Consider the following 27,779-nt stretch of genomic DNA (forward strand, 5'->3'; position numbering starts at 1 on the left):
GTTTCGCTTTTTGCCAATCCACCTCCCAAGACTGAGGGCTGTTGGGGGCGGGGCTCGAGTGCTCATTACTTGTGGAGCTGAGGCTCAATGTCTCCAGCTGCTCCGCCACCTTCCCTTCACTTGGTTTCCTCGGGGAGCTCGAGCAAGCTAGCTGCTGGAGGGAAGGAGAGGCGGTTTAAACCACCTTCCCTTCCCTTGGCTTGCTCAGGATCCCCGTGGCTGCAGAGAGCCCGAGCAAGCCAACTGCTGGAGTGATGTGCATTCCGTTGAACCGAATGCACCCCCGAAAATGGCCCATTTGGGCCCCTTTCAGGCTGCTGCGGGCCGAATCAGATTCTCTGATCTGAATCGGCTTCCCGCAGTTCGGCCTCATTATATCCTATGGGCCATTGAAGTCAATGGCGAAAACATAGGGTATATTCTGGGGGCTGGAGGAGAGGGGGTTTGAGGGAGAGGCTCCAAAATCGCAGGGTAGCTGCTGGAGCCTCTCCCCAAGATACCCGCTATGTTTCAGGAACATTGAACCAGGGGGTCCAATTCTACAGGCCCCCAAACAGGTTGCCCCCATCCCCTCCATTGTTCTCTATGGTGGGAAAAAAAGTTACTGGAACAGTCAGGGTTGATTTCTTCTAGGATTGACTAGTTTGATTTCCTTGCAGTACAAGGGACTCTCAAGAGTCTTCTCCAGCACCATAATTCAAAAGAACCTATCCTTCGGCACTTGGCCTTCTTTATGGTCCAACTCTCGCAGCCATACATTACTACTGGGAATACCATTGCTTTGACCATACGGACTTTTGTTGGCCGGGTGTTGTCTCTACGTTTTATTACGCCATCTAGGTTCACCATCACTTTCCTCCCAAGGAGCAGGTGTCTTTTAATTTCATGGCTTCAGTGATCTTGGATCCCAGGAAAGTGAAGTCTGTCACTGCTTCCACAACTTCCCCTTCTATTTGCCAAAGAGTGATGGGGCCGGATGCCATGATCTTAGTTTTTTTGATGTTTATATTTACTTGATGTTTATATTTACTAGAGTGTAAACATGTATGGAGTTCAAGCCTGAACTCTTCCTAGAAGCTAAAATGACCAAGTTGAGGCTATTGTACTCTGGTCACATGAGAAGACAAGAGTAATTGGAAAAGACGATTTCTGGTTGGTTCTACAACCCATGCCCTCTTTCACTGTTTATTGATTTTGTTGACTCACTCTGTGTAATCCGCCTTTAGTCCCAGTGGAAAAGGTGGACTATAAATAATGCAAATAAAATAAACTACTAACAAATAGCATCACATTCGATTTGACTATTTATTTAGTGTACTAAACTTTACCTTTGGATTTTTCTATTTCAAATTATCTGTTCTGTAACTTACAAGGATTCTGCATAGTCAGTAGTACTGAGGATGACTGGAACTTTAGTTTTCCCCACCCTTTAAATTCATAACCCATGTACTGCATCAGCCTTGACGTATTTCTAGGTTTACATTTTTATCATCCCGGTATGAATTTGTTCAAGAAAAGTTATGGTTTCACTTGTTCTTTGCTTGTGTGCTGCTGCTGTCAGAAACAGTTTTCAAAAATGAAGCAAAACAAAAAAAAGCAACTTTGAGCTGCTTTCATGAAGATCTGTGGGAAACTTTCAAATGCAAAAAGGATTGTGGATGTCTCTCCTAGTCGATGTTGCTTTTCCGTTCGTTGTATGGGTTGGTTTAAGCACAACCCATTTTAAGACTCAGCTGCAAAAATGTGGTCAAAGCTGGGCATTAGGGATGGGCACGAACCGGCCGATGAACTAAAGTTCATCAAAAAAAATTGGCCAGTTCATGTTTCACTAAGTAATGTTCTTGAACTGAAGAACTGCCACAAACTTTCATGAATTTTGATGCAGTTTGTGGTGGTTCATGAAGAACAGAAAGTAGGGCTTCCTGCTGCTAAGCTATTTTGAAACTTTCTGCTCCCCATGGTTTTTTGTGGGGAGCAGAAAGCAGGGATTTAAATAGCTCCCAGCCATTTCACCCTCTGCTTTCTGCTCACTGCCATGGTGAGCAAAAACCAGAGGATTAAATGGTTGGGAGCCATTTAAACCCCTACTTTCTTCTTCCCACAAGAAACCACAGGGAGCAGAAAGCAGGGTGCCAGGGAGCAGAAAGCAGGGGGCCATTTAAACCAAATAGCTGAGTGGCAGGGCCATTTAAACATCTGGAAGCCATTTAAACCCCTGCTTTCTGTTCCCAGGTATTCCACCCCCTGCTTTCTGCTCCTTGCGGCTTTTTTTGCGGGGAGCAGGAAGCAGTGGTTTGAATGGCCCCTGCTTTCTGCTCCCCCCAAAAGCCTCAGGGAGCAGAAAGCAGAGGATTAAACTTTAAACGGCTCACAATCTGATATGAACTGTGTCGGTTCACAAACCAACCTCCCTGTTCGTATGGTTTTGTTGTTCAGTTCGTGAGTCAGCCGCAAACCACAAACCGGAAAAATGTGGTTTATGCCCATCCCTACTGGGCATACTCGGGTCTTGTCAGAATGAAATTAGGGATGAAAAATCACATGTGTGAAACACCAGCACCTTGCAGAAGAGCCTTATTTTGGTTATATTTAAACACGCTCAAAGATCATGAGCACATTGGTGCAAATAAACACCATTAATACTAATTTCCCCTTTTTGTCCTTTACAGCACTTTTACAGTCAGTAATAGCTGGTGATTTTCTAAAAGTAAGTAGAAGAAAGTCTCATGTCTTCTATTTATTATTGCTGTGTAGTTCTGTATAAGGGCAGTATGTTATTTTTCTCTCAACTCAAAATGTTACCTATGCTGAGATAAGAACCGATCGCTAAAATACAACTAGCATCACCATCACCTGCAGAAGGCAAGAGCACAGAACAAAATAAGAAGCGCAGCAGTCCAGTAACACTGAAGTTAGTGAAGAGTTCCATCCCACTGTTCCATCCTACTTAGAGTTCTGTCACTCTCCATTCCTTGTGATTCAGTCCAAAGATCTTCTATTGCTGTTTCTGAACATAGACACTGTTGGATGGAGACTCCTCCCAGATACTTACAGAGCAATCCTGTGCAAAGTTTTTCCAGTCTGAGACCACTGAAATCAATGGCTTTTAACTGGAATAACTCTGCATAGGATTACAGTGTTAGAGAAATGTTTCTAAGTGTTGGAGAATTGTCTCTAAGTGCCAGGATTTGAATTTGATGATAGTAATAGGACTCAATCTACTCCACGAGAGTGGAGACCCTGTTTTCATTTCCAAATCCCATTGGATTTAATAGTCATCTCCAACTTAAAATATCAAATTATGAAAAGTGGTGCTGTCTTCTAGTGTGGGGTCCCCAATGTTTTTGAGTCTGCAGGTGCCTTTGGAATTCTGATACGGGGATACAGCTATCAAATGGCTGCCGCGAGAGGCAGAGAAAATTACAAAAGGTCAGGGAGTGAGGTTATGGAGAACTCTAATGGTAACTTCATCTTTTCAGGCAGGAGGTCTGTTTAGTTTTAAAATATTTTCTTGCAAATACACACAGCCAACCAGTGAAGATCCTTCTGTGGAGGCAGCCACTCCTGTAGCAATATTTTTAAAAACTCTGCTCTGCTAATCAGATTTTCAAGGGCCAATGAGAAGACCCCCTCAGGCTCCACCCACTTTCTAAACATACTTGGTGGGTGCCCGGAAAGGTATTGGGGAGTGCTATGGTGCCCACAGGAATCAGGTTGGAGACCCTTGTTTTACCGTGTCTCTGATCAAATAAGGCATTGTCAATGAAAGCTTGTACCACAATATGTCTGCCATTCATGTCACAATATTCTCTGCCGTAATGCTCAAGGTAGACCAAGATCGAGCTGAAGAATTTACTCATGACTAAATGGGAAGCAATTACAGCTACCCCAAGAGAGTAGTCGTAGCAATGCTACAACTTCAGATCAGTCAGTATAGATGTGAGTGTTAAGTACAGGCACCATGGCTGATCCTTTCTTGATATGATTTATGACCAGTCTTATAGTACATTACTTTCTGCTCCCTTTTGTGCTTCATTGCAATGTCAGTATTTGCTGGGAATGCAGTTTAGATGTTAAGCAGGTCTGGGAACTCCAAGTCCTCCTGTGTCTGTCTCGTAATTGTCAGTGTGAAAACGGGAGGGCGTTCTTCACTCCTTTCTTTATGAAGCTGATATCTCTAACTGCATCTCTTGCTTTTCAACAGTAAAAGGCTACAATGAGAGGTTACATGTTTCTGGTCGTGGAATCAGTGGCATAATTGGTTGATTTGTTTTGACGTCTTTGATTTTAAGAATTATATCCTTCTTTTATTCTACCTAGATCTCTTCTCATCAGTAATTTTCAGTTTTTGATAGTTGGTAACATGTAACATGTAAAATAAGGCACCTTCAGGCATTCAAAATACCCTCTATGTATCCCAGGTGTCCATGGGGATTACTTTTGTGAGGAATGTATCTTACCACCTGTGCTGCCCCTGAGTATTACTGGGGATACCTGCTAGAAATTTCCACAATTGTAGCAATTCATTGGGGGGGAGGTTCAGCTGCATTTACAGGAATTGCTTCTGGGTTACAGTCGGCTACTGATCTCTTCACAGTCTACCTGGGTCCCATATTATGTTCCTCAAAGAAAATCAGGTGGCATTTTGGAGAATATTTGGGGTTGGATCCCATGTATCTGTTCCTCTTATGGTAGTGCCTTCCTCTGGCGCAAGAAACCTTTCCCTAATGCAAAAGACTCACTAATGGAAGAACCTCTTGCATCAGGGGAAGGTACCTTGCACCAGAGGAAGTCACCACTAATAACAGAACAGCCCCCTGGGATCCAACCCTTTGAATGCCGAATCTAGTCCTTGGCAGAACACTACTGGAGGAAATAACCTAGGGCTGCTGATCAAATTGGGGCCTTGTGTCAAGTCCCCCCCTTTCCCTCTCTAGTTTAATTTAGCCCATGTCCCAATGTTGTCACAGTGGTCATTTATCATCCTCCCCCCCCCTTAAGTGTATCATAATGGCCATCAGAACAGGGGATTCAAGTCTAATTTCATTTCCAGCCTCAGATACATGCACGTAAATCTGTCTCCATGTGCTAACAACCTCTAGCAGGACTGGGGTGACAGGACTGGCAATCTGTGAACACTTTACCTGTGCTTGAGTTTTTTGATAAATGACCACAATATTATCTAGTTAAGGCTTCTTTTGGCCATTTATAATGGTGACAGCTCTATTACTCCAGCAGTTTGCTTTTGACATGCACTTCCACGACACTTGGCCCCTAGGTAAAGGTAGTCAGGAATAAAAGTGGATTGTTGCAATGAACATTCTTTTAAAAAATGTCCAAGCTGTTCTGATTTTCTGAACAGTTATCTGTTCTGTTTACTAAAGCTATGGTACCTTCCCTCCAGTAAGACACCAGTTTTCTGCATTATGGATCATGGCACAATAGCAGCTAGCTAATGCAAAGCACAATCATGTAATTGAAAAAGAACTATTTTATTTTTATTTTTTTATTTATTGTTTGATTTATATCCCGCCCTCCCCAGAACGGGCTCAGGGCAGCTAACAATTTGGACACAAAGCCAAGATTAAACAATTAGGGCACAAAGCCATGATTAAAACACTAAAAGCAGAATAAAACAATCAAATAATACATAAAGTGCAGGTGCTCTAGATATCGCTACAGTCCTCTAGATGTCACTTCAATCCACAATTCCAAGAGGGGCTCTGGTAAAATAAGCCCAGAACAGCAGCGTGAGTTCCATAACAACACCGCCATCCAATCTTCATCCCAGGGTCGTCTTGCACCTCAGTGGTACCTGCACCATTTATGGTGGCGTTGTGATGGTGGTACAGTGATGGCAGTGGCTCCTACTCAAAAGCCTGGTGGAAGAGCTCCGTCTTACAGGCCCTGCAGAACTGTGCAAGGTCCCGCAGGGCCCGAGTCTCCTCCGGGAGCTCATTCCACCAGGTAGGAGCTGCCACCGAAAAGGCCCTGTCCCTGGTCACAGCAAATTTGACATCTCTGGTGCCTGGGGTTACCAAGAGATGTTGGGCCCCCGTCCGTAGTGCCCTTGGGGGAACATATGGGGAAAGGCAGTCCCTTAGGTATGCCAGACCCTGGCCATGTAGGGCTTTAAAGGTAAGAACCAGCAATTTGAAGCGGATCTGGTACGCTATTGGCAGCCAGTACAGCACTTTCAGCACAGGCTGGATATGGTCCTGCCTAGAGAGACCCATCAGCAGCCTGGTTGCTGCATTCTGCACTAGCTGCAGCTTCTGGATTTGCGACAAAGGCAGCCCCATGTAGAGAGCTTTACAGTAGTCCAACCTCGAGGTGACCGTTGCATGGATCACTGTGGCCAGGTCTTCATGGTCAAGGAAGGGAACCAACTGCCATGCCAGCCGAAGATGGTAGAAGGCCGACTTGGCAGTGATGGCACTTAACACGTACAAGTGGTAGTGGCGAAGGGGGGCATATTTTCGAATGCTTCACTGCATCATGGTGCTGCACACACAAAATGAGTACATGAAGGAGGATGTTAGGCTACAACATTTTTGTCCTGGCAAGTTAGCCATCAGAAATGTTCATGTAGAAAACATTCAGCTGAGCAGACCCCTACCCACATTATGAGATGGGCATTGACTTCTAGAGTTGGAAGTAATATTTTTGGCCATCTAGATCAGCCCTCTGATGAATGCAGGAAATTGAAAGCTAGAACATTCTACCAAGGAAGCCCCCCTCCCCCAGAGGGAGGGTAGAATTGGTTCCTTTGTCAAGTTGTTCTCCTAATGTTGTTCACCCAAAGTCTATCTTCTTGTAACCTAACCCCATTAGGTCCAGTCCTGTCCTCTGGAGCAGCAGAGAAGAGTCTTTGCCCTCTTCCAGTTGCTTGACTTCTCTTCTCCAGGATACACCTACCCAGCTCTCTCAATCTTTCCTGATAGGACTTATTTTCTAGACTCCCCCTTCCCACCACACCATCTTGGTTGATGAGGAATATTTCCCACAGCCTTTGAAAGCCCAGTCTGCCCCCTGTCTTTAGGCCACCTCATTATTTTTCTGAATCTGTAGATCAGGCCTAAAATTTTGTGCAGGATAAGAGTTTATTCATGTGAGTATCTGAGTATATGATGGCTACTGCAAATCGTCGTAGTTGTTGGTTCCCTTCCTGTGGGTGAACTTGTGTGTTGGTGCCAATTCACATAAAATGGTTTGCAGTGTTCTTAGAAACAATTTTAAATTTCTTACCACTGCAGTTTTGCTCCTATTCCAGTTTTACTTTTCCCCTGTGCAAATCAAATCCACATTTTTTGGGGGTGCTATATTCTGTTCCCTTGCATCATTTTTTTTCTCATAAAAATTGCATTTTTATTCATACAACATAAAGTCAGTAGTATACATTGTGCCTATATTATACATATCATTATTGTATATGTAAATAATGCATGAAAGCAAAGGCATTATGAGTACACAGTAGGGTTGCCAAATAGAAAAATCTTACCGGTGGGGGAGCGTCCTGTCGCTCCGGGAGCCAGCTGGGGACGTGCGCGCGCACTTCCGGAGCGTCACCGGAAGTGACGTCACACGCTGGGCGGGGTGACGCCATTTGAGGGGGAAACTCTTTGTTTTCCCCTCAAATGGTGTTGCCCCGCCCCCAGCGTGCGACGTCACCTCCGGGTAACGCACACGCGGGGGTGGGGTTTCCCCCGGGCCCCGATTCCGCGGGAGCGGGACTTGGGGCTTGAAACCGGGGGGAATTCCGCCCCCGGGGGGATTTGGGAACCCTAGTACACAGTACCCCTGAATCTGCAAAATCTATAGCAAAAAGGTAGAGAACAAAAAGTGGCAGTAAAAATGTAACAATATACAAAAAAATAAGATAGAGAACACGTTCATTCTTAAGAGGCCCAGTCTCATGCAATGAAACTTATATACAACTGGACTCAACATGGGCAGAACTCAAGTTTTGCTCCCATGCCTAATGTACATATGGATCAATCCTCACACTTCCCCAGTGACATAATGAAAGCCAAGCAAATGTAAACGTGAGCTTTGCTGGGGATGATGATGAAGAGATGATGTAATTGTTTCAGTATGAGAACAGTTTTACAACTTTTTGTGCCATTGTCTGATTTACTTTTGGTAGATCAAAATGTGTGTTGAGCTGCTGGGAAGCAAGAATACCATGAATTCATTGCGAGTAGGTTTCATCAGCCCATGTTCTCAAGATACCAGTTGAGTTGTGTGAATTGGTCCTCAGTCCATTTTGGTTCCCAGTGTTTAATCCCTTGATCCCAGGACTGAGAAGTTCCAGTGTTTAATCCCGTATTCCCAGGATCTTTCATTATGTTCATATAACTGATTAGGAAGAGACCTTGGTATTTGTCTACTAGTATAATTTCTTTACTGAAGCAGAACCATTTGTTTTTAACCGCATGTGGGAAAGGAAACGATGAATTCACAGTATTTTGTCTTTTCTTTCTGCATTTATGTTCCAGTTCATAGAATGCTGTAAAAAGGGAGCTAATCTATTAATCCAGGGCCCTGACCATTATTCCTTGCTTCACCACGCAGCCAAGTCCGGTCATGGTGAGATTGTGAAATACATTCTGGAACATGGTGAGTGACGGGCAGAAACTTTTACAGATTCAAATGCCATTGTCTCTGATCAACTTGTTGTTAGAATAGGACATTAGGGGGAAAAATTAAATTCCAATGGGGTTGCAAACACCTTATTGTTCTGAAGCTCCAGTTCACTGTGGCATCCAAATGCAGGTGCTTCAGTAAATTGGAGTTTGTTTACAAAACTGTATTCTGAATCTCAGTTTAGGGCTTTTCCTCATTCTCTTTTCCCTCCCTTTTATGTTCCTGTTGCTTTCCGCCTCCCCTCCCCCATTCTGCAGGTGTTTCGCTCCCTCTAGTGGTCGGTTTGATATTACAACAGTTTATGTCCAGCATATCTCCCTACAGATTTAAACTGCAGGTTTTTATGCTGGACATGAAGCAATGCAATATTGAGTCGACCACTAGAGGGAGCAAAACACATGTAGAACAGGAAAAACCCCCCCCCAAGCAACAGGAACACACAAGTGAGGGAAATGGGAATGTGGAAAAGCCCCATATCCCAGTCTGGAATCCTGGTTCATGTGGAGCAAGCAACCTCTGATGCACTGAGGTGTCTGCATGTGGATGCGATAGTGAAGTGGAGTTTGATTGTTCTGGGGAGTTCATGCCTGAAGGAACATGTTGGATCCCTTGGAGGATTTCTGCTGACAGCTTCCCCCTCAAGCTGTTCCTGGGGGTCCCCGGTCCCCCGTGAGCATTTCAGGGCTGCGGCAAGAGAGGGGAGGCAAAGAAGTCACATTCCTTTGCTGTCCTTCTGATAGACATGCTCAGCGGGATCCACGTCATTGCTGTTTTGTACATGGCAACACAGGTTCATATTAACATATGAGTTCCATGTAGCCTTAAAAAAAGAAGTCCATAGTTTCCTTTAGGAATGAAATTAGCTAGAGCAGAAGATGCTTAGGCTCACCATCCCACTCCAGGAATAGGGGAATGGCCCAAAGTCAACTTTTTAAAGGTTGGCTTATGCTTAGCAATATGTTGCTTCATAAATTGCCGTGAAGAAGAAATCCCATGGAGCTTGTTGATGGCACAGTAAGCATATGCATGCTACTTAAAATAGACGTGCTATCCCTCTTGTATCATTCTGTGCCGTTGGGGAGCACCACACAAAGGGAAAAAATAGATCCTGAAGTCACGTTTCCTCATACTGTATTTAAAATGTTGGCAATCATGACTAGTGATGAGAGAGCTCCTCCTCCTCCTTGCCTCGTGGTGAACATTTTTCCTCCCAAGCTTTCTTGGAGAACTGTGAGAAAACCTTGGCTTTCCCCCTGTTTTCCAGAGCTTAGCAATATTATTGCATGCACAAGGAGATCTCTTCCAGATCTCTTCACTGTTCCTTCCTTCCCCAAAGCCTTACAGTGACCATGGGGGCGGGAGAGGTTGAGGTGAAGGGCTTGCTCCAACAATGGAGGCCTCATCTTTAGCTAATTTGCAACCATTATTATTGGGAATGTCCAGTGACAGGGAGCTTGAGAAAGAGGGTTCCTAATGGATTTCTGCCTCAAAGGGTTAAGCCAAATAGTATTGAGAATTACATTTCCCTTAGTCCCCTGCATTAATGGGATGTTCCATATGACTATCCAAGTCTTGCTCGGGAAACTTAAAATGGCCCTGGAAACTCCTGTCACTTCCAACCCACGTCACATCACCTTCCCACATCACATGACACCCTTTCAACTCAGCATGGTAACCCTTTGGGGCTGATCCTGCTGGCTGAGGGAGGGGGCACCTTGGCACTGCTGCCTCCCCCTCGTCATGAAGAGGACCTTCAAGGCATGAGCGGAACAGCAGCTGCCAGCTCCTCGGCTTTTTGTGATGGGGAGGCAGCAGCTGCTGCATTTGGGGAGGGGCTGTAGCTCACTGGAAGCGCCTCTGCTTTGTATGCAGAAGGTCAGGTTCAATCCCTGGCATCTCCAGGTGAAAGAATCAGGCGGTAGGTGATGTGGAAGCCCTCTACCAGAGACCCTGGAGAGCTGCCTCCAGTCTGAGTAGACAGCCGTGTTCCCTCTAAGCTGAGTTAGTGTGAGCTAACTCACAGTTCTTTAGCCTCCAGCTCACGGATTTTTATCTTCGCTCAGGAAGCATGGCTCCAGAGCAATCTAATTTATGCAGTAGCCAAATCATTCGTTCACAATTTTAATGCCAGTAGCTCACGAATTAGAATTTTTGCTCACAAGACTCCACAGCTTAGAGGGAACATTGGTAGACAGTAGTGACACTGATGGTCTGACACAGTATAAGGCATCTTTGTGTGTGTTTGTGAGTGTGTTCATTTGTATTTGGGCTGCCGTCCTCCTACAGAAGGATAAAAAGGACAGCTCAGGCATAGGTTCAGGAGCACAGTGGCTCCTTCTCAGGACAAAGTGGGAAGGTGGCAGTGGATTCTCCATCTGTACTGGCGCCATCCTTCCCATGGCCGTTGCCACCTCCTTCTTACAAAGAGGGTGATCCAGGGATGAGTGCAGTGGCAGCTTCCTATGCCTTTCCAGCAACTCCTTTTGTGCCTGGGCCACCTTCTTTGTGAGCAGAAGCCTAGTCCACCTTCATGGTGAGGAGGAGGTGGCCCCTGCCTAGTAGAGGCAACTGGGCTGGTGGCCCAGAAGTGAGGAAGCTGGATGATGGTGACAGCCCTCCAGAGCACTGGGTCAAAAGGAGACGTGCTGGCAAGCCTGACCCTAAAGGGGAGAGATCAAGATGGGTAGCCATGCTAATCTGTCTGTAGCAGTAGAAAAGAGCAAGAGTCCAGGAGTACCTTAAAGACTAACAAAATATGTGGCGGGGATGAGCTTTCGTGAGTCTGAAGAAGTGAGCAGTGACTCACAAAAGCTCATCCCCTGCCACATATTTTGTTCATCTTTAAGGTGCTCCTGGACTCTTGCTCTTTTCTACTCCTAAAGGTGAGGGCTCTGTTGCTGCCAGAAGCCCTGGCCACCGGCCGACACCTACACAGGGACTTTCTGGGAAACAGAACTGGAGCTGGGATGAGCAGATTAAGAACTGAGCCTGAACATCACTGGAGTTGTGTGCATGGCTGCAGTCAAACTTGCGGACAGGGTTTGAATTGGCCATTATGAGTTCTCTGGTATGAATTTCAGCAACATTGCTAGTCATGGTGACTTGGTTGTGTGTTTTGGGTAGATCTTGTCAAAGCACTGGGGCTTTCAGTTTATGGCAGAAACATCAGTTTATTAATAAGCTGGCTACCAAGAGCATGGTGTAGTGGTTAAGAGCGTTGGACTAGAAAATGCATGATCTGTGTTCAAATCCCTGCTCATGCCATGGCTCACTGGGTAATGTTGGGCCAGTCACACACTCTCAGCCTAACCTACCTCACAGGGTTATTGTGAGGATAAAATGAAGGGGAGGAGAATGATGTAAACTGCTTTGGGTCCCTGTTGGACAGAAAGGCAGGGTACAAACAAATTAAATAAACAATAAAGATTAATACATTTATTGCATAAATACATTTGGATGCTGCCAACATCTTCTCAAGGAACAGTTTGATATATTGCAGGAATCATAGATTCTTTAATAAATAAAGTTACCACTCATTGTTATATCATTGGTTCTACAACCCAAATCCCATTTCATTGTTTATTGAATGCCCCCATCAAGTTGATTGAATTGACTCACTTTGAGTAATCTGCCTTGAGTCCCAGTGAGAAAGGTGGACTGTAAATAATCTAAAAAATAAAAATATGTAAGGATATCTTCTTTGCAAGTCTCCTTTCTAATAACAAGGCAGAACCAAGGTAGCCTCAGAAAAATATACATGTGCCTAAAAGCACGCCTAGATGAGAAGGTGTCATATTCTTTAGAAATCCCCTTGCAATGTGGTCCTTTTCATATCTTCTGTATCTCCTTGAAAGCTCTGTGCAAGGTCAGCAGTCTGACTTCTAATTTCCATCCCTCCCTGTGTCCTATAGACTCCTTGTAGAACCACCAGATAGTATGTTTGGTATAGCTGAAGGCAAGGGACGGGAAAAAGAGTTAATAATTTGAGACAAACCAGCTTTTGGAGAGATTAAGGGGTGACGGCAGTCTCCGAAGGGCATCCTACCCAACCCTTTTTGTATTTTTGGCTCTTTTCAGCTCAGAATCCCCCACCATTCTCTATTTCCCTCAGCCTTTTAATTATATCTCCGCCTTCCTGCACATTCCTCTCTCTCTCTGCCCCCCTTGATGGAAATCTCACTCATGCATTTCCCTTCTGGATTTCAATGAGGTTATTTTACACTCTCTTTCTTGGTCTCCCTTTTCTTTCTTTCTCTTCTTGTCCCTGGGTAAAACAGCCAGCTCCCCACTGTGGTAGAATGATGATGCCATTAGCTTTCCCAGTGCCAGCCTTTCTCACATCTGTGCAGCTTTTGTCCTGTGCCAGAGAGGGATTTGGAATGGTCAGCTGGCAGCACCGGGGAGACGGAGATAAAAGAGGTCTAAAAGAGTAGGGTGGGGAATTGGGCGGGTGTGGGAGCATGAGATGATGCCGGAGCAGCATGCGTAAGAAAGGGCATGACTTCAAATCAAGGCTGTCTGTGTGTCCCTCCCCCAAGGAAACATCAAAGGTCACGGTAATGCGCAGAATTCCATTCCTAGAATTCACAGGGAAAACATCTCATGTTCTTTTAAAAAGAGGGGAGCAAAACAGCGTATCTGCACCCTTTCAAAGTGGAAACTGTGAAGTAAGCTCAAAACAGGTGAATCACCTGTGTAAGAAATGTTACTAAACATGAAGATTAATTTTTAAATGTCCATAAGATTCCATTTTGCATGAACAAGGCCCTCATGTCCATCAGATTTTCAATTCAGATCTTCCCTTGGGAACTGTTACTCAACCACTAGCAGTGGAATCCTAAAGGGAGTTTACACCTTTCTAAATGGAGCTGCGGTGGCTCAAGTGGTTAAGACGCTGAACTGCAGGCTGTGGAAGGTCAGTAGTTCAGCAGTTCGAGTGTGCCGCATGACGGAGTGAGCTCCTGTCTCTAGTTCCAGCTCCTGCCAACCTAGCAGTTCGAAAGCAAGAAATTGCAAGTAGATAAATAGGTACCACTTCAGTGGGAAGGTAACAGCGTTCCGTGCACCTTGGTGTTCAGTCATGCTGGCCACAGCGCTGGCTCTTCAGCTTTGAAACGGAGATGAGCACTGCAACCCTAGAGTCGTATTCGACTGGCTTTCGAGCAAGGGAACCTTTACCTTTACCTTTTAACTGCATTAAAGTCAGTGGGCTCAGAACGGTTTCCCTGTGCTAAGGATTACACTGTGAAATTATTTTAACTTCTTTTGGAATTTCCAAAGATGAGGCCCTCCAAATTAACCACAGTTTTCACCTAGGCAAAATTTAGTGGCAACAGGGGGGCGGGGGAGTCTTGTAAGGATTTCAGTATATGCTCTCTCTAAGCTGCAGAGTCTTGTGATCAAAAATTCTACTTTGTGAGCTACTGGCATTAAAGCTGTGAGCAAACGATTTGGCTACTGCCTAAATTAGTTTGCTCTGGAGCCATCCTTCCTGAGCGAAGATCAAAATGTGTGAACCAGAGGCTAAAAAACTGTGAGCTAGCTTGCATCTACTCAGCTTAAAGGGAACACTATATATATATATCTCCCCCTTCCTCTCCATTATCACATACTTCTCTCTGTCTCTGTGTACTTCCATCCTTCTGTCCATCCATCTGATATACATTTTTAGTTATCTGTCCCATAACTGTCTACTTGTCTGTCACATTTTTTTAATTCTGCCCTTCTTTCAAAGAGCTGAAGGTGGTCATACAGTGTTTGCTCCTCCTCCTTTTTCTCAGGCCAACAGCTCTGTGAGATACATTAGGCTGAGAGAGACAAACCAGCATGGTCATCCAGTGGTTTTCATGGCTGAATGGGGTACATGAATACTTGGGTAGTGGAGTCCTGTTCTGACACTCTGGCCACCACCCCCACACTCTGGGCCTAACTGCAGAGCTAAATCAGACAATATATCGGCCAATAGCTCCCTCCTGTGAAGTAGGGTGGGGGTCAGACAAGAGAGGGCCTCACTTGCTTGCCCACCCGGTAAAGTTCACCCTCCCTTTCATGTCTCCAAGCATTCATGTGATGGCACAATGCTTGAATATACCCTGTGCATGTACAGTCCAGTATAGATAGGCTCAGATTATGTCATCAATTTCTTGATTTTATCTGGGATATCAGCTACATGAGAGGGGTCTACACATATTAAATTGCATATGCATAGGCACTATACAAATGTCATGTCCTCTCCTGGACACCTCATGGTGACAGGGGTAAGGGAGACACATCGGGTAAGTGGAGTAGTTAGGTGCACTTTTGCTGTCCACCCAACTTTTCACCATATGCAGGGGAGCAATCTGTGGATGTATTATCCAGTCCAGAATTTTGCACCTAGTGGTGACTCATTTATATGGGACTTCCATTCCTCACCACATCACCACACTTGATTCCACCTCAGGTTGCTAAGCAGGAGGAACACCATGTAACCCATCTTGCTTCCTTTGGCAGGTCCTTCAGAGTTACTGGATATGGCAGATAGTGAAACGTAAGTCCCGTCCCATTGGCTTCCATTTCTTTTATTGGCTTTCTTCTAGCTCACCTCTGGTTGTGTGCATCGGTATTCCCTTGGTACAAAAACAAATTCAATTCAGCATCAAACAAACAAAAAATGGCAGCCTCTCAATGGGTTCTGTGGAACTGCAAAAAGAGAACCAAACCTCCTTCCTTTTCTAAACAGCAAATCAAACCTAGATAGTGATGCCAACTGAATGCAGATTAGTTTCCTCTAGTGTCACCCGCTTGCATTCACAGTCCTGGTTGTTAAACTGTAAAAAGCAAATAGCAAGCACAGAAGGGAAGATGTTTCCCATCCTTTTGAAGAATGCTTATGGAAGAAAGGTTGGTTCTAATCCATAGTAGTTATTGCAGGTAAGGATTAGAAGCATGCTTTTCCCCCCATAAGCATTCATCTGACACTCTAACCACCACTATACCACAATGGCTTGTTGTTTGTTTTAATTAGTCATCTTTCACCCCCTCCAGTTCCCCCCAACTTTCCTCCCCAGCTTAGTGCCACACATATTTTCCCCCCAAGTGAATAGAGGAAGGTGCTGAGAATGTGTGTGTTTTTTTAAAAAAAAATAAACCTAATTAATTCTTCATTGAATCATTTATCTGAGTCTTCTGTTGTGTATCTGAGTCTTATGTTGTGAATTTGGATATCTGAAATCCTGCCAGACACGTTGGTGTTGGCCATTGTATACATGCAGGTATCATGACTGCCAAACTCTCAGTGACAGAGTCCATATTCTCAACTCACATTTCACAGACTCTGCCCAGAGTCTCTCAATCATCTGATGAAGAACTTCCTTATCTGCTCATGTATCAAAGAATTCAGACACACAGAATATCCAGGAAATGGGTTGGAAGATACCTGGTGCAGCCTCTTTGCTGAAACTAAGCAGGTCTGGATCTGATCAGTGTCTCAGCCACTTAGGAAAACCTTGTAGGCTGCTTTGAGTTCCTTGATGACAACAAGGAAAGATATAACACCATAAATCTCCACACAACTGGCTAATATATTCAGCTCCATTTTGAGCTCATCAAACAGGCTCCAAAACCCAAGAATCCCATTCTGTTGCCATCTTTCCTGCTACACCAGTAGTAGTTAGGCTGATTAATGGGGAGCTGCTGGTTCCTTTTAGATTGATTCTTACACCTAGCAGGAAAAAAAAGAAAGGAATAAACCCTTCCAGCAAATATACCAGTTATAAAATACTATTTTGCCAGGCACTTCCCAAAGAGCCAGTTTGGTGTAGTGATTAAGTGTGCGGAATCTAATCTTGGAGAACTGGGTTTGATTCCCCACTCCTCCACTTGCAGCTGCTGGATGACCTTGGGCAAGTCATAGTTCTGTCAGAGCTGTTCTAGAAAAAGAGCAGTTTCTGTCAGAGCTCTCTCAGCCCCACCTACCTCACAGGGTGTCTGTTGTGGAGAGGGGAAAAGAGTTTGTAAGCCACTCTGAGTGAAGGGTGGGGTATAAATCCAATCTCTTATCTTCTTCTTCTATAGTGTGGGGCTTGAAATGGGTTAGAGTGATAAGGGGAGGGAATGAGGAAAGTGTACACAAGCAGTTCTGGAGCACCGGCGACTCTGTACAATGCAGAATTTGCCAATAGATTGGAATGAATGCAACTCTTGGGTTGTCCTGAGCCTTCACCAGCATCTTTCAGTTTTCGTTCAGGAAAAGCACAATTTCCTCCCTGTCCCTCTCAAGCCTGTAGCACCAGGATGGAAGGGTTTTTTAAAGTGTGTTGGAGATCTTACTGAGAATGCCAACTTGCATTGCAGCAGTCCTGCTAAATCCTTTTCCTCGGACTTGAATCAAAGATCCAACAGAAGGGTTACTCTCGAAATGTATTGATTTGGAACTATAATACCGAGAGTTCGACAGAATGCATATCTTGGAGGAAAATGCAAAAGGGCTGTACCGACTATAAGTCACTCAGGTCCAGAATCCAGAGAACTGCATGACGTCAATGTTAATTTCAGGTTGCAGACTTAAAAAAAAACCAAAAAACCCTCAGCTGGTTTGCTGAAGCCAAAGTATCTTATTGTTCAGATTGAACAGGAAGTAGCCTGGGAGGCAGGAGAAGGGGAAGCTCAACACCGCTTACCCAGCATTCAAATTGACAGCCAAAAAAAAAAATGTCTCATGGCTGGTTCAGAATGGAACTCCAGTCTGGATGAGAACTTAATATGCTATGCATGACTCGAAGCATGCTAATAATAATTTTTAAAAGGGGATCTTTCAGACCATTGGTACCTGATGTTGATGTACTGGGGAGTCAAAGGGCAAAAGAAGGAAAATATGTCTGTGTTAATAGTGCTGATATGTTGTGTCCTGGCAAAGGAAACCAATTGGCATGCGATGGTTCTTGTTGATCGTTTTTCTCTGTTGTACACCCAGGGGTGAGACGGCACTGCACATGGCAGCCTGCCAGCACCATCGTGGTATCTGCCAGCTCTTGGTAGAGGCAGGCGCATCACTGAGGACCACAGATTCCAAGGTAACCAAACCAAACAAACCCATTGAACGATACTGCAGAGGAGTGAATTCAGTATGCATTCATCTCGGCCAACGTTATTGCAAGGGAATCTTGGAAGTTCTTGAATTCTTTTTCCAGCCCTGTGCTATCTATGTTCATTTCGATGTCATTCCCACTGATTTGAGATGACACATGTAGGATGCTTGAGCTGTGAGGAAATCTTGAATTAAATAAGGCTTTCATAAATTTTGCCAACTGGACCAAACACTGCTCTGCGGTTACCTATGGTGGCCTGAACTACAGAAACAAAGGAGTTGTCAGCAGGGGCAAAGTGAACATTTCCTAACATCAGTATTCGTTTGAAAAGTTACAAATTCAATGCAACCAAATGAACGGCCAGGAAAATACATGCTTCATGGAATATTTGTATTGTTTGAGTGTTGCTCAGCACACTTCTGCCCCCCCCCATGCACTTCTTAGTGCCATTTTCCTTCTCCATTTTCTTTCTCACCCTGTCTTGTGACTCATGGGCTTGCATCGCCATTTAATGCCACTGGCTGCAGTGATCCAGGTGATTTTGCTTACAAGCATCTGTAACATGAGATACGACACTGTGGTACCATCAACCAAAATTGTGTGGATCACCACAGCCAATGGGATTAATACATCAGTAGGGGCAAATGAGGCTGAAGGCAAAGAAGAAGAAGGAAAACAAGGGCTCCAAAGAACAACGGTGAAGCACTGTGAATGCTCTTGCAAGGAGTCCAGAAAATTAATGAGACCATCAGGCTGTTTCAGCACTCTTGAAATTAGGTAAGTAAACCTATATATTTCCAGTAAATCTGGAGTGAACACAAAACCAGGAAGCAACTTTTAGCCATTTTATGTGTATATCTCATCAAGTGGCGAATATAGCACACTTAGAGAAGAAGAGATTGGAGTCTTCACTTGGAGTCTCAGAGCGGCTTACAGACTGCTTTCCCTTCCCCTCCCCACAACAGACACCCTGTGAGGTAGGTGGGGCTGAGAGAACTCTGACAGAAACTGCTCTTTTTTCAAGAACAGCTCTTGTCAGAACTATGGCTTGCCCAAGGTTATCCAGCAGCTGCAAGTGGAGGAGTGGGGAATTAAACCCAGTTCTCCCAGATTAGAGTCCGCGCACTTAAACACCGGAGCAGAGATTTGTTATACATTATCAAAGATGTCTTCATGTTCACTGTAGATGGAGTTATGACATCAACATATGGAGCTGAAATCTATTAATTGCATCTGCATAACCAGCCCACCTTAAATGTTGTATGGAGCTTGGCTGGCAGGTGGGACTATGTAAACACCAGAGGTTAGGGTCAGGGTTGGTTATTGGAAATCAATTCCATAGTGAGGAGCCAACTATCAACATGACTAAAGAACAAAGCAAGACTCAGGAGACAGGACGTTAGAGCAGGGAGGAAGCACAGATAATGCTTATTGGAACTAGAGGTAGGGACTGAAAGGTTCAATGTCTTTCTCGTTTGCAGTGTGGAAGCTGGAGATTTATGTAGAATTTTCCTAAAATGATATTTACAAACAAAATAGCAGATATAGGTAAAATCCGCCCTGAGCCGGCTTCGGCTGGGAAGGCGGGGTATAAATTTGATATCTGAGAACCTTTAAGAGGGGCTAAAAGTATTTCCATAAAACCAGTAAAATCCAGCTTATTTGTGTGCCACACATCTTTATGTTGCCACTGAATTCTACTTAAAGCAAAATCTGAGGTGAATTCGAAGGTTCCTGTTCAGGAACAATTGGCCAGAAGTATAAAGAGTTGTGATGAGATTAGTGGAATTTATGAGAAGGGTTTTAAACATCATCCAAGGGTATCCATAAGTAGAACAGACTGAGATGTTACTCAAAACGTAGAGCTGCTCCTGAAAACAGCAACCTTATATCTCTTCTTCCCCATAGCATGTAGTAGTGAAATGAATAAATGATAATCCCGTGTTCTTTCACATTTCTACATGCTATAGAGGAGAGGAGGAGAGGACTAGGATGTGGGAGATCCAGGTTTTATGTCATTTAAAGGGCCCATCCTAAGCAGAGTTACACCCTTCTAAGTCCATTGAAGTTAGTACTTGTGCATAGGATGAAATTGCTAAAAACATTTAGACTGAGGTCTGCCAAGAAAAGCAAAATGTAAATAGGATGAAGTGTCCTGACCAGATAATGACTGTAAATATGCAGTGACCATGGTTGAAAAACCACTGATGATACCACATTTTTATCTGCTACAAGCTGAGGACCATAACTATTCTTTGTACTTATCCTGGCTTTGATCACCAGTGCAAAGCTAACCCCAGTCCACTGGTGTAAATGTAAAAGGAGGCAGGTTTAACAATGTAGGCAACAAGTAATTATTTTCCAAGATGATGTTGGAAAGCAGAAATACTGATGAAGACAGTTGCCTACGCTGTTCCAGTTTTGCATAGGAAGGGGCTGCCATATTATATTGATTAGCCTGACTTCTGTCAGCCCATCTGGCTGGCTGGCAGGTGACACAGGCTGGCATCATCTGGGAAGATGCTACACGGGCTGACCTTCTGACCAGACGTTCGTATTAGCAGACAGCTTGGGGCTAATGGCTGAAAGAGACACGGGCAAAATCTGTCATGCTTCAGAGAAGCAAGGATTGATGCAGTTTCTCCAGTGTTTTCTTTCTTCTATGTTTGGTGGCACAGAATAAACTATTGTAAATGTAGGTCTCAAGTATTCCTTGGGACGCTCATACTGCAAATTGCAGTGACGGGAAAAATATAATTTTCTTTTTGAAAAAAATGAAATGTTGTCTTTTGGAGTGTGATCAGACTGATGCCCTGCCTTACTTGCAGATTGAACAAAGTTAGAGTCCAGTGGCACCTTTAAGACCAACTCTAAGATGTTTTAAAGTTTGCCTCCATGCTAGAAAGGAGGTGGATGAGATCTAATGACTGAATTCTCTCACAATTTGGGGTACATCAATCTTCAGTTCTGACATATTTATTACCTATGTTGTTCCCCCCCCCCTTGAACCCAAGCAGATGATACCTGGATACCATGCTTATCATTCTTTTTATCTGTTAAAAACACTTCACTATTTTGCATGCTAATTTAACAAGCCACCCTGTATATATACAGGTATGATCTGCAATTCCATTTCATTGTCCGATGAAGTGTGCTTGGGTTCAACTGGGGGGGGGGAACAACATAGGTAATAAATATGTCAGAACTGAAGATTGATGTACCCCAAATTGTGTGAGAATTCAGTCATTAGATCTCATCCACCTCCTTTCTAGCATGGACTCTAACTTTGTTCTATTGCTTCAGACCAACACAGCTGCCCACTTTGATCTTACTTGCAGATAGTTAAGTACAGGCAGGACATTCTGAGTTTTACTCTCATTAAAACAGTCCATGGGCTTTTCCTCATTCTCATTTTCCTTGCTTATGTGTTTCTGTTGCTTCATTAACCATTGAGGAGATTTTATTCCAGTTTGTCTGAAGAAGTGTGCTTTGCACACAAAAGCTTACACTTTGAATAAAACTTCATTGGACTTAAAGGTTCCACTGGACTCAAACTTTGTTCTGCTGCTTCAGACCAACATGGCTACCCACCTGAATACCTTTTGCATTCAGCTTAGGCGGGATGAGATGCAAACAGCCTAAAATTCTGCAGTTTGCCTTGTATGTGCTTGGGCCCTGTCCATTCAGCAGAAGAGATGCAGCAATGTCATTCTCATAAAAATTGGCCCTAAGCCTCTAAAACTAGGAGATTGTCCATGCAGTTATAAGCAGCAGTGCTCCACCCTTTTAGCTCCATTGAAATCAGTGGGCTTAGGAAGGTTGGGATTCCACTGTTCCTCTGGGTTCTGGATGGCTTAGGTAGTAGTAAAAATGTAATGTTTATTGATTTTTTTTAAAAAAATAGATAGAATTGGGAATATCTTTTAGAAGCTTTGCATTTTACAGAGGGAAACCAAGGATAAGAAATTCACTTGAAATGGTATGAAACACTCTACAGAAATAATATTTGGTACAATAAAAGAAGTTTCAGGAGCTGTGACTGTCTATACATGACTATGTCTTTCAGTCTAGAATCTCAGCAACCTTTTTCTCCTTCAGTACCTTTATATGTATGATGCGTGATAAAGCCAGCCCTCAACCTTCCAGCACGCTAGTGTGACTAGGATCCCTGGCTGGGGGTTATGTAGACACTAGGCATTCTTAATAGCTGGGGTCAACAGGGGCAGAGACTGAATTTAGCCTTCTCTCCACTCAGTGCCACTTTCTCCTATGCAAATGAATCACCACCATTCAATCATTCCTGTGAAAAAGTAACACGCTAGAAAATTGCTGCAGTAAAGGGGGAAGAAAAATACCTCTGCCTGGGATTGCCAATGTCCACGTGGCACCTGGAGATCTCCTGCTGTTACAACTGATCTCCAGATGACCAAGATCAGTCCCACTGGAGAAAAGGGCTGCTTTGGAGGAGGAATTCTATGGCAATGTATCCTGCTGAGGTCCCTTCCTTTCCCAAACCCTGCCCTCCCCAGGATCCACCCCCAAATCTCCAGGTATTTCCCAACCCGGAGCAGGCAACCCCACCTCTCCCCCAATGCTGGATAGCCAAACATGTACTAAGGAGGGGTTCTGTAAAAGGTTGCAGTGAATCTTTCCCACAGACTGCACAGAGACCCAGGAGCTGCACCACACAACGAAGGCCCCGGCCCCGATATTAACATCGATACTAACATGAACGTCAACAGCCTTATTAACAGCCGACATAATCCAGGCTACGATGGGAGCTGACTGCCTGTTTGTTGGATGCTATTGATGCCCGCCGTTGTGTATGAATGATCTCAGCACTAGCACTTCGTAATGCTTTATACTTATATTGTTATGCTATTATCTAAATTTCTTTTAGCTATGTTATATCCTATGTAAACCGCCCTGAGCCAGCCACGGTGGGAAGGGCGGGGTAGAAATGAAGTAATAAATAAATATAGAAATCTTTTTGGTATCCAAGCCTTCCAAACAAACATTTCAGAAATGTAGTCCTAAGGGTTTCTCTCTTTGTCGTATCTCTGTAGGGTAAGACACCGCGAGACAGGGCCCAGCAGGCTGGGGATCCAGATCTAGCATCATACTTGGAAAGCCGACAGAATTTCCCAGTCACGCCCCGTGAGGATCTCGAGACGGCAGTGTGATGACTATGGTTTTTGATGGGGGAGAGAAACCTTAGGAAAACGCAGCTGCACCTGAAACCGCTCGGGTGCCACGTGAGGAAGAAACCCATGGAATCGACAGTGCGTCTCTCGCTCTTGGCGCAGAATACTTGAAGAGATGCCAACCGGTTTCTAAGGGCTACTGAGATGAGCCACGGAACTCTCGCAATTCCAGACGTTAGCCTGTAGGGGTAAAGGAGGAGACTCAAAGGCCTGTGGAATCCACGGGCCTCAGAAATTTACTCGTATTGCTCTCAGCAAGTAGCATGAATGTCTCCCGCATTCCTTTGCAGGATTTATTTGAAGACAAAACCTAGAAGGTGCGGGGGGAAGAAACAAAATAACGTGAACATTCATAAAATCCTTCCAACCTTTTCCTTCTTCCTTCTCCAGGCTACAGAACTCTTGTGCTCCCTTACGTTTGCCCGACATTCCTGCCCCTTCCCTTTTCACAGTTGCCCATCAGTCAAGTGATGTTTGTTTATCTCTGCACTAAATCTTCATGGCTGCTCAGCAGGGGATAGGCAATGCTTTGAAGGGAGCTATAGGTGCCCATGGCAAAACTGTACCTTTTTAAATAATGAGTTTCCCCTTTATGTTCCCTCAGAGGTTGCATTGCCAGAGAGCTGCCCCCTTGTTTTGAACATATTTCTTCTTCTGTCTGACTCTGATATGCACTAGGACTGTCTCGGAATAAATCACAAAAGAAGGGAGGAGATTTATTATGAATTTATTATATATGATGAATTTGATAGCGGTAAAGTTACTATGTGATGGCAGACCAAAGAGAAACCGGTCAGATGTTGGGATGTACAAAACCTCCATGAGGAAAGAGAACTGGTCAAATCCCTATGGCTTCCTGGAAGGTTCCTCAAATGTTTTGTCTGAGGACAGACTTCCATAATTCACTTTGAATCCTTGCTTTGGGCAAAATCTGGCCATAACCTCGGGATATGTGGAATTCACTTGAGAATTTCTGCTCCCCATGTTCAGTGTGGTGGCCAGTCTCATATGAAACTTTTGTTACCTCTGTTGATCATGACAGGCTGGCTGTGCTTAGCCCTGCACCTTGTCTGAAATTAGCCATATTTTGTTGCCGGTCAGAACAAAAATTATACGGTGGTGGAGTTCAGAATAAGAATTGTCCACAGAGTTGTGTATTTGGTTAACAAATTTAGCCCTTAGTTGTTCCCCTGTGTTTTAATGGCCTCTTGAAGAAACTGGAAATATGTTTCAATACTAGGCTTGCTAAAAACAAAATACAATGTTAAAATCTTTTTTTCAATTTAAGTTTCCTTTCAGGGGACAATATAAACTGATTGTTAGATGAAAACTGTTGTTCACAGAGAAGTGGAGAAGTTATTGTAATAATTACGGGACAAGGGACATACAGTTGCCATTCCCCCACTGCTTCCTCTGAGACAAAAACATTCATTTGCTTACTTGCGGTGAGTCCTGGTATAGTGTCCTTATTTTATCTTTCCTGTCACCAGGAGATCACCACAATAATAACAATAAACTTGGTCATCCACATTTGTACATGAAGCATGTGGTATTGAGGGTTTCCGTATTTGACTCTGAAATGGAAATTTTGGTCTCGTGTTCTCTGGCCAACCCCAGAAGTCCTATGATGATGTGAAATGATTTGTTATTAAAGATTCAATGCAGTTGCAGTTGCCTACAGGGCAAAGGTGAAGGAGAAGGTGACAACTTACTGTATAGTCACGCATGATTCATTGGACAAGTCTTGCACTCCCCGAAGGTCTTGCATCCCAGAACACATCCTCCCAATGACACTCTGTGTCATAGTCTCAACCTTGGGTTCACATATTCCATTACAGGCAAACATCTATTATCCATAAAGTCCTGTGATAAATCCCAGGTTAGTTGTGCTCCATGGATCCTTCTGATCTTCTCTAGGAGAGTCTTAAAAGTGCCAAGGCCCTAGGAACGTGGCCGTCCTCCTAGCTTCTGTCACAGATGGCAGATAGCTCTGGGAACTACTCCTGCAGTATACTGAAAGGGGTTGAAGCCAACGGGCTTAGATGGGGTTAACTGTTTAGGATTGAAGTATTGGTTAGCTAAGCCTGCCTCTGTGTTGGCACAACTCTACATCCCAATTCTTTGGTGGTAGTAACCTTTGTAGGGGGATCGCAAGAAAAAGGAAACATTATAAAGTGAACTTTTTCAGTTTATCAAGCATAAGAAGGATTTATACATCAGAACAAAGCATTCCATGCACCTTGTCAGCAATATAATTATGTAGATTCAAGGTGGAAATTAATGATGGATGACTTTTTATTCCTTTGTCATTTCAATTTGCCATAACTGTGTTCCAGCTGAATTTGAGCTGGTCCCTGCATATTATTTAAGTTGCCCTGGGACACAAAACTCATGTTGCCTTTTACTATCTTCTCTACAGCAGATGGCAAATGATGTAGGTATTAGAACGAGAGCATTGTGCCTCGTTTGCAAAGGCTGCATCCTTCCACCTGCAAGGAGAGAGACACACACAGGGAACTCAATCAGGTAGTCCTGTTGTCTGACAGAAACAAAGTCTGGAAGCTGGGGCAGAAATTGGCATTAAATAGCACCTAATCCATATTCAAGTTGGGCTTAACCATTTTGCTAGGGTTGCCAGCTTCCAGGTGAGGCCTGGACATCTCCTGCTATCACAACTGATCCCAAGACAACAGAGATCAATTCCCCTGGAGGAAATGGCTGCTTTGGAAGGTGGACTTAATGGTATTATCACCTACTGAGATCCTTCCCCTCCCCGCCCTCCTGAGGCTCTACCCCCCAAAACTCCAGGTATTTCCCAGTCCAGAGCTGGCAACCCTACATTTTACAAGCACAACCTCAGTGACTGGCAGGCAACATATTGACTGTAAGCAAGATAAAACTGCTATTAGCTCCTGAAATAGCTTCCAGATGACCCAGGGCACTGCCTCTTCACCGTGGAGACGGGATGTTAGTATAAGCTGCTCTTTTTCCTGTTTGAGTAAAATCATACACTGTTAAGTCCACAAATGCAGTATTATGGGCCCTGATTAAAATAATAGCTCTACAGATTTGAGGGGGAACCTTGGACTGTGAGCTCCACTGGTGCACAATGTCCTGGAGCAGAAGGGTGATTAACACTTGGAATTCACTGCCACAGGAAGTGGTGGGGGCTACAAGCATGGACGGCTTCAAAAGGGAATTAGATAAGCATATGGCGCAGAGGTCCATCAGTGGCTATTAGCCACAAGGTATAGATCACTCTGGGGCAAGTGATGCTCTGTCTTCTTGGTGCTTGGGGGGTCAACAGTGGGAGGGCTTCTAATGTCCTGGCCCCACTGGTGGACCTCCTGATGGCACTGGTATTTCTGGCCACTGTGTGATACAGAGTGTTGGACTGGATGGGCCTTTGGCCTGATCCAACATTGGCATCTCTTATGTTCTTATGTTCTCTTAAGGGTGGTGTTCGGTTCTTGCATGCTGCTTCCAGCCACACCAGGATCAGCAGGGCCTGAAGGAAGACAAAAGAGTTGTACTTTGTCCCTCATGAGTCCGTCCCCAGCAGGAAATGGGGCGTTGCCCTAGGCAGTCACCTGTTTCCTATGGGAACGGTGCTGGGGGGGGGAAGCAAAGGGTAACTTCTTTGCTCTCTTTTGTGCTTGGTGGTGGGCCATCTTGAGTCTGAAGGGGCCCCATCAACTGCCCAACCACGCACATCTCTGCCCCAGTCCCAGCAGCATTTGCGTTCTGTCTTTAGTGTTGTTCTTGTGTCTCTGCTCTGGGTGGGGAGGGTAAAGGTCCTTCAGGCCATACCATTGGGTAGATAAAGGAGCCTCCCCCCCCCATCAAGCCACATCTGACTTATGGAGACCCCTGGTGAGGTTTTCAAGGCAAGAGATATTCCAGAGGTGGTTTGCCATTTCCTGCCTCCACATCATGACCCTGGTATTTCTTGGTCGTCTTCCATCCAAATACTGGTCAAGGCCAACTGAGCTTAGCTTCTGAGATCTGATGAAACTGGGCTATACTGGGGTATCCAGGTTAGGGCATGAAAGTGCCTACCAATAAGCAACTGGACACAGTGCTCATACAACCACCTAAGGAACCAGTTGTTTATGTGATCTATCCAGGTGGTGTGAAAATTTCCACCCATTCCCACTACTTAATTCCACTCTTCTCCATATGTTCATTATCTTCACTAATGATGAGATTTTATGGAGAATCAGTTCTGCAGTCATATGTGTACCATGGAAAATGACCACTTTTACCTGCCTACCTCTTTATCTAATTTATACCCCACTTTTCCCTGACATGCACTTTTGGGGCAAACTAGACAATACAGACATTGCAACCCTCCCCACATCTGTAACTTCCAAGAATACTGGGCGTCCAGGCCCTAATTTGTGTTGAAGCCATGTGGAAAGGGGAGAGGCAGTTGAATCCTTCCATTCCTGCATGGTTTCATCTATATTGTTCCTGTTAGTCTTGGAAGGGAAATAGGAGATGGAATAATCCTTACCATCTTGGTATGGATTGTTCCATCTTCTATTTCCCTTCCAAAACTAAACCATTCCCCACTTGACTTGGATCTGAATCAGGGCCCTATGTCTCAGAAACGTTTCTTTAAAAGGTCATGGATCGCCTATGTCTTCTGTGGTTTGCTTCCCAATTGTTGATGGTTCTTTTAACAGTGTATACCAATACAGCAACCTTGTATAGATCCTTGTATGCAACTCTTGTATGTAACCCTTGTATAGATCATCAAGGGTGGTGGTTTTATAGGCGGGTTTCTGTCTCCATATAGCTGAACCAGATGCCACGATTGATCAGGCTTTCCAGTGTGGATACACTCCTTATACAGGGA

At 44.4% G+C, this 27,779-nt stretch overlaps 1 protein-coding gene across 1 annotated transcript in view; it reads left to right on the top strand.

The window, feature by feature from the left end:
• Nucleotides 1-23,084, top strand: part of DGKI (diacylglycerol kinase iota) — a 383,828-nt gene extending 360,744 nt beyond the window's left edge. The window contains exons 30-34 of the mRNA XM_015424707.1: nucleotides 2,670-2,707; nucleotides 8,499-8,619; nucleotides 15,139-15,175; nucleotides 17,600-17,699; nucleotides 22,781-23,084. Coding sequence (XP_015280193.1) covers nucleotides 2,670-2,707; nucleotides 8,499-8,619; nucleotides 15,139-15,175; nucleotides 17,600-17,699; nucleotides 22,781-22,897 — 413 coding nt within the window. The 3' untranslated portion in view covers nucleotides 22,898-23,084. The remainder of the gene's footprint in view (nucleotides 1-2,669; nucleotides 2,708-8,498; nucleotides 8,620-15,138; nucleotides 15,176-17,599; nucleotides 17,700-22,780) is intronic.
• Nucleotides 23,085-27,779: the final 4,695 nt, after the last annotated feature.

The sequence above is a fragment of the Gekko japonicus genome, unplaced genomic scaffold (genome assembly GCF_001447785.1).
Source record: "Gekko japonicus isolate JY-2015 unplaced genomic scaffold, Gekko_japonicus_V1.1 scaffold689, whole genome shotgun sequence".
Lineage (NCBI taxonomy): Eukaryota > Metazoa > Chordata > Lepidosauria > Squamata > Gekkonidae > Gekko > Gekko japonicus.